We start from the raw sequence: 8,016 nt of genomic DNA, 5'->3' as shown, positions 1-8,016 counted from the left end.
AAATTGGTTATTAATGATAAAATTGGTAACCATTTAGCAACCAATACAAATTATACTATAACATTGTTGGTAGTTCAAAGTAAAATTAGCAATTGATTTAACGACCAATATAAAAATTAGGGTAAAACATATAAGCAAACCAAATGGAAGCCAATATTACGTGATAGTCCTAAATGTAATAACGTGACATGGTTGTCTTGATTGTGTTTCTATATAAGTTGAATTTATTAATTTTTATTTACACCTTCTCAAGGTAAATCGAACTATATAGGTTCGATTTAGTAGGCCTAGCACATAGTAAGACATTGATGTGTCTAGCACATAGTAAATCGAAACAAGTGGTTTTGATTTACACCCCTAGTAAATCGAATGGATTCAATTCGATTTATAGGAGATGCATACTCGAGCTAAATCTTGACATGATCAAATTCCAGCACTCTATACTCAACCCTATAGTGGATGCTATAAATCTTCATGCTTAAGACGGCTTCATCTTTATTCTGAAATTGCTTACCAATTTAGAACTCAGCTAGACCTCCTGTATCCTGTGTATCTCTGGCCCCAAATCCGGAAGCTACATCCGGTAACCCATGCTGTGTCATGGCCTCCATGTCTAAAGTCGAAAAGTATGGGGGGTATTGCTGAGTTTCTGAACTAGATGCTCCACCACCCCCAACTGAAATACTCCTCGCTATATCATCATTGCTATCATCGATCAACAATCGAGGTGAACTCCACATCATCTTCATTATCATCCTGCAGAATATCTTCGACACCATCTGGTGCTCCACTCTCCCCGAAAATCGGGATCATCACAATAGCAAGCTCGCTGAAGGGTCATTATCACCTATTTGTCCGTCACAATCGTGGTTTAGATCAGTTGCGAAGGACAAAGATGCAACCAAAACTGCCTCAAGTGCAATGATAGGCACAAATGAGGAGGCACCAACGGACATTGAACTAGAGGCTCTCGTGTTGCTAAAGATTGATGATTTTAGTTCGATCCTCCTGAACTACAGACTACAACTCCAAGCTTGGCCAATAGCTCATGGGTCCTCACCTCAGGAAACTGACGACGACAGAGTGGAACAAAACTTGCAAATTTTTGTCACCGTCTATCATGAAGAAATCGTACTTCACACCACTACGATAACAAAAATCGGAATTCTATAGAATAATTTCGCCATCATTTCTTATTTAGCAGCCATAGTTTTTGGATTATAGTATTCTGAAACTCAATGAAATTTGTAGAAGGTTTGATAAAAACACTCAATGTATCCTTATAAGTAAATTTTATTCCCGCTCACATTTTTTTCTTAATCGACCTTCTATAGTGCACAAGAACTAAAAATACTCTCATCACTAACAATTGTGAATTCCACTCTAATGAATTCATAATGTTCTGATCGTTTTTATTTAAAAACCAATCCCTAGTAAATCGAATTTGTATATAACTTGATGAGTATTATAGTAATTCAAATTAAATAGATTTGATTTACTTTAGTTATTTCCAAGAGTAAATTGAATCAATTTGTATTGTTTTACATAACAAACTCTCATCCTTATAAATTGACTCTATTAATGTGGATTTATTGATGGTCTTAGTAAATTGAATTTATATCGTTCGATTTACTTGCTTTTGTACTAAATCAAGCTTATTAGCTTTAATTTACATAAAAATGTTTTGAAGACGAGACATGTATATAATAACATTTTGGAAACTTTCGTCTAATATTGGGTGGTATTTATATTATTTATGTGATTTACCCGAAAAATTAGGATAATTGTTTGCATTAAATTGATCACTGATTTAAATGACGTGCATGCGAGAATCAAAAGTTTTCAACTATTAATTTACCTACGGTTTGCCGTTGATAAATTGTGAACATTATAATATTTAAAGTTTGGTTTAAATAAATAATTAATCCCGTTTACCAACGGCTAAACTATTGGTAATTAATAACGTTTACCGGCGACTAGACCGTTGGTAATTAATTATTAAATTAATCTTTTTAAAAAAGTAATTCATTAAAGTTACTCATGACTTGGTCTTCCGTAAATATTTCGAAAATTTTAATATTAATTATTTATTGATGGTCTTACACGTCGGTATTATTTCTACACATCCAATGCCACCAAAGTTTATCAATGGTTACCGAAGGCTCGACCGTGGATAAACTTAATTCTCAAAAAAAAGAAAAATATAGATAGGTAATAAAAATACTAAATAATGTGAATAATAGATATGTTGGATATTTATTTTATTAGACGGTTTGGATGGTTATTCTAATATTAAGATTTAATTGAGTAATTTAGAGGTATAATATGTTTTTATTTGATTAGTGGTTGTTCATGTTGTTAAAAAAAATCATTGGTTACCCAAAAAAAATAATAAAATGCTCTGCATTTTGTCGATACTGTTGTGGTTCGCCGTCAGTGTATCTGTTGATAATGAGCTCCTTTATAGCAGTGAATTTATGTTTTTCCTCTCAATTAATTTTTTATAATTTACTCCATGCATTTTAAAATAGGCTAATTTGTTTGCATATGAGATTTATATAGGTGTAACGCATGGTTATAGATCTTAGAGGAGTTTTACGGAGGTGTGATGGCGTTTAGGTGGTGAGAAGAAATTGGACGGTCTGATTTCATGCAGGTGAGGGAGGACACAAATCGGACCATCCGATTTGTGTGAGGCAGTGATTTCGTTTGCAAAGAAATCGGACAGAGCGATTTCATGAGAGGAAGGAGAAGATTTTGGGCCAAGAAAATCGGACCCAGCGATTTCATGGTTGCCAATTAGAAGACCAGGAAATGGGACCCAACGATTTCTTGGAGAGGGAGAAATTTTTTGGCGGCCAACCTCAAAATGGATGGTCCGATTTTAGTGTTCAAAAAAATTTGAAATGGAGCATGCGGTCGGACGGTCCGATTTGAATTTCATAAATACTCAAATTAATGCCGAGCTACCAACCAGTTCTCATCTTCTTCTTCTCACAGCTTTGAGTTCTCTGAAACTCGAAGCTTTCTTTCTCATCTTCTCTATTCCGTGATGGATGATAGAGTGAGATTAAAAATGTATTATCATGGCCAAATTTTATTACAAACATCTGAAGGAGTAAAATTTGTGTGTCAAAATTCATTAGATATTGTGATTCCATTCACTCTGTCATTTGAAGAATTAAAAGGTGTGATTTGGGAGAAAATGGATCCTCAAATACGTAGGGGAGTGTCATGTATTCTGTACAGATATCCTGTATCTGTATTTGGTGGGTCCGTTCAATTTCAAACGAAATAGGTAATCGATGAAGCGAGCATGCAAGAAATATTTTCAGTGTATCTTGAAAGCCGGTCCCGAATATCATTCATCGAACTGTATGTTGAGCTCGAGCAATTTGCAGCAGACCGAGATATTGAATTGGAAGATTACAACAGTGATAGTGAATAAGAGTTTGAAAGTAACTACGAGGTCGTTGGTCCAGGTGTAGACGGAGATCATGCTGACGATGCTAAGGTGGCAGACGTAGCGGATGTGGCAAATGCACTAGCAAACCAGCAGCCGTTTGAGGAGCCGACTTTTATGCGATCATTGGATTTGGAGGCAATGCATGCACCGGAGTTTCCTCAATATGTAAATGCAGGTATGTCATCATTTTAAATTAAGATTTGTCAATCTCCTTACAGTCGACTCGAGTTGCCCTACACAGCGCTCTATAAAGGTGTGCCAGGCATGCCGATCCCCAGCTAAACTGTATGATCCCAAAAAAGTTGCAGAGTAACAGTAGAAACTTCTAGTGCACCCCTACCCCGGACTTATCTCCAAATATAACGGTACCAAATAATAACATTATGTGGCACTTCACGTACCTCTGAATCTGAATATTGTCAGCCAACACTATACGATCCTTCAGTGCTCGAAACCAGGCCAACTTGATGAAACTTCCTCTACACTCTATCTTCCTAGGTGCAACACCAAACTGATCCAAGCATTCAGGCTCTAATACCTCATAACTGCTGAGTTTCGGTCTTGTAACTGGCAAACCATTCGTCGGAAGACCAAGAATAATCGCCACGTCCTCCAACGTCACCGCGCACTCACCAACCGGTAAATGGAATGTGTGAGTCTTAGGGCACCATCTTTCGATCAGAGCATTAATCAATGCCAACTGACATTGGACAATTCCAATCTGAAAAACGTGATAAAAGCCTGTCTCCCGTAAGTGTCCCTCTACAATCTGATTGTACCGGTCTGGCAGTATGTAGTGGTCACATTGCAACATTCGTAAACCCTACAAAATATAGTCACGATTCCACATAATACAAATATAACATTGTTTAATTAACAACTTAAATTTATCATAGTCACATTTTCATGATCACATAATCAGTAAAACATAATCATGTTAACAACTATATTATTAACTACTCAAAATACACTAACTTTAATTTACAAAAAATTCACATCTATATTTTTTACAATCTAACAATTATTAATAAATCTTATTGGTAAATCTAATTATTTTTAGATGCATTAAAATTACCCATTCAAATGTCAAATAATATTTATATAGCACTAATAATAATAATAACAGAAATACATCAATTAAGTAAATAAAAATTATTACTACAATAAAATTATTTATTAAAAACAATTAACACTAATTAATTTATTTATAGTCACACGTTTAACTTTAATAAAACTTATTACTTAATATTCTTATAATAATTAATTTACTTCCACACGGGTGAGTCACGGGTATACAGTATTATTCTTTACCACAGTCTATTAATAACAATAATTAATTAATTTATTATCATACAAAATCTTTAAAAAAAATTGTTATTACACTAAACAACTAACAATATCACTACAATTTTATTACTAATCTCTAATCTCACTATTATTTTAATCAAATTAAAATATTTAAAAATTATTACTACGTTAGCTATCAACATTCATAAATAACTAATCTAACATTATCACTATTATTTTAGTTCAATCAAAATCGTTAAAAATTATTATTACTACACTAATCTAATCTCTAACATTATTATTATAATAAACTATTAATTTTTAACATTGTAACTATTATTTTTATTTAATTAAAATATTTAAAAATAAAAACTTACATAATTAAGATGATTAAGATAATTAGCAATGTGAAGTTCTGGACGATTAACATCTTTCACTCTCCTTCTTCTTGGCATAACAGGCAGTGGTCCAAAGTTTTTTCTTTTTTAGAAGGTCTGTATAGTGTTAACAATGGAGGAGAATGTGAAAGTGAAGGTAGTGGGGTTGTAGTGTTGTTGAATGAAAGTGAACCAAGGGAATGATGAATACATTGCTTCGGATATATCATTCAATCAGAAGGAGGGCCGCTTGCATGCTCGATGCATGGCTGGTGGGACGCAAATCGGACGGTCCAATTTATGTACCTGTCCAGTCTAAAATCGAACCGTCTGATTAGTTGATAAAAGACGAACCGTCCAATTTAAAGATCATAATCGTCACATTTGGGTGAAGCACCGAACACCCCATAACCATGTTATACACCTTATAACTCCCAATATAGAAAATAAAATTCTGTTTAAAATACTATCGCTTTTACTTTTAAATAAAGCTAGGAGGACAAATCTTTTTTGAGCCAAGGACAACTAAATTTCACTTACTGTACGGACACTTTGTCATCTTCATTCTTGTACATGTTTAGCAAAATTATTATGTAAGAAATTTTGATGTACATCGTCACATAAATTTTAGTATATAACACATAAATTTGATATATAATACAAAAATTTTTAAAAAATATGTCTAAAATAGTGATATTTAACTAACAAAATATACTGAAGTATATATATTTTGACGCATATCACACAAATTTTAATATACAACATAAAAACTTTTAAAAGTTACATGTCAAAAATTTTAACATCTAAGTAATAAAATATATTTACAATAAAAATATATGTATTATATACAAAAATTTATATACTATGTATAAATATTTTTGTACTATTTACAAAAATTTTTATGCTATATTTATAAAATTGTGTTTTTTGAATTTTTGTGTTATGTAAAAAAATATTGGTGGTGAAAAAATGCAAAAAAGATAAAGCAATAAGTCAATAACATATTTACGTATTTTTTTTAGATTTATACCAACTTAATTAGATTTAATTATAAAAATATTTATATATATATGATTATTATTGTTTACTTTTTGGGTTAATTAAAAAATTAATGCTTCTGGACGAACTTTTTATTTAAACACATTAATTTTTTTAATGAATTCATACAAAAAAAGTGACATATTTTGGAATGGAGGGAGTAATTTTCTATAGAAAAATACATTACGTATTATTTAAGAAGGTTATTATAGAAAAATATGTAAAATTTAGTTTTTAATATAATCAATTATATATTATTAATTTTATAATAAAAATGTGTTACATGTCACTTTTTTTTATTTTAATTGAAATTAAATATTTTTTTTAAAATTATAGAGTTATCTCCTCTTTTCTTTCTTTTTTTATCTCTCTCATTTCTTCATTTTCTCTATCTCTCTTATATATCATTATCAATGACTAATTATAAATTTAACAATCAAAATGTGCAATATGATATTCTTTAATTATAATTAAAATTAAAATATTAAAAAATTAAAATATAACTATATTATATTAATAATTAAATAATTAAAATGTGTAATATGACACTTTTTCATTAAAATTAAGATGAAATACTTTTTTTCAAAATTAATAAATTTTCTTCCTGCATTCTCTTATCTACCTCTAACTCCTTTTTTGTTTCTCTCTATCCTTCCCACCTTATATATAACTCATAATTTATATTTATATTACTAATTTGACAAATCAATTCAAAATATATCACGAGATATTCTTTTATTACAATCAAAATAAAATATTTCCCTCCAAAATTAACAAAGGCTCTCATTCTCTAAATCCTTCTTCATCTTTATCTCTCTTTTCTCACTCGTTCTTTATTTATATCTACTTTTCTGTTATATAAAAAATAAAATTAATAAAATAATATAATTCATATAAATTCATAAAATTATAAAAAATATGTTAAAAAATTATAATTAAATATATAATAAAAAATAATTTTATAATATTATATATTAACATAAAAAATATATTATTGTTATATACATACTTTTTAATTTTTTTTATTTAGTTTCAAGCTTTTACCATTTATCTTTTTAATACATATTTTCACCTTTTTTTTCTCAAATATTTATTACATATGAATTGAAAAAAATACTAATATTGTGATTAATAATTAGAACAAAGATTCAATCGTTTCAAAAAATAATTTTGAGTTAATTTTATAATTATTAATATAAATAATTTTTATTCTAATATTCAATTATATTTTTATATATATATGAAGAAAAAATATAATTTTTAAATAATAAGTATGAAAATTAATTATTTTTATTTATGCAATAGACTTAACATCTAATCAAATATAAAACTATAAAGTATACATTAAATTCTTTCAAATTTTAGATAATAAATATTAAAATTAATTATTAATAAAAAATATAAAGTTTTTCGCATGAAAATAATATTTAAAAAATTTATTATTTGATTTTGTTTATCTACAAATGACCTTATTTTTTCTATTTGGATTAATATGTAATTTTATAATTAATTTCATCAACATTAATTACAAATTTGGCTTTTTCCCAATTAATGTTTACTTTAATGTACATAAAAATTAAGAGTTATGTTACGTGTATACTAAAATCAACTACTAAAGTCAGTTACCAGTATAAAATATATGCTAAAATATAAATACATATTGAAATAAATTAAAACACATATGTATTTGTGTACAAATACATTGATAATTGATTTTTGTGTACAAATAGCATTTTTAAAAAATTAATTACAAAGTTTTCTCGCATAGTTATTAGGGGAGGGCCGGAGGGGTGGGGGGTTTTGGGTGTGGGTGGGTCATATTTAAGTAACGATGGTCTTTCTTCTCTT

At 29.2% G+C, this 8,016-nt stretch overlaps 1 protein-coding gene across 1 annotated transcript; it reads right to left on the bottom strand.

The window, feature by feature from the left end:
* Positions 1 to 3,791: 3,791 nt before the first annotated feature.
* Positions 3,792 to 4,280, bottom strand: LOC112708832 (serine/threonine-protein phosphatase 7 long form homolog). Its single transcript, XM_025760761.1, has one exon. It carries the CDS (start codon positions 4,278 to 4,280, stop codon positions 3,792 to 3,794), a length of 489 nt encoding a protein of 162 aa, XP_025616546.1.
* Between the last annotated feature and the right edge of the window lie 3,736 nt (positions 4,281 to 8,016).

The sequence above is a fragment of the Arachis hypogaea genome, chromosome 9 (genome assembly GCF_003086295.3).
Source record: "Arachis hypogaea cultivar Tifrunner chromosome 9, arahy.Tifrunner.gnm2.J5K5, whole genome shotgun sequence".
Lineage (NCBI taxonomy): Eukaryota > Viridiplantae > Streptophyta > Magnoliopsida > Fabales > Fabaceae > Arachis > Arachis hypogaea.
This window is presented reverse-complemented; position numbering and strand designations above follow the sequence as displayed.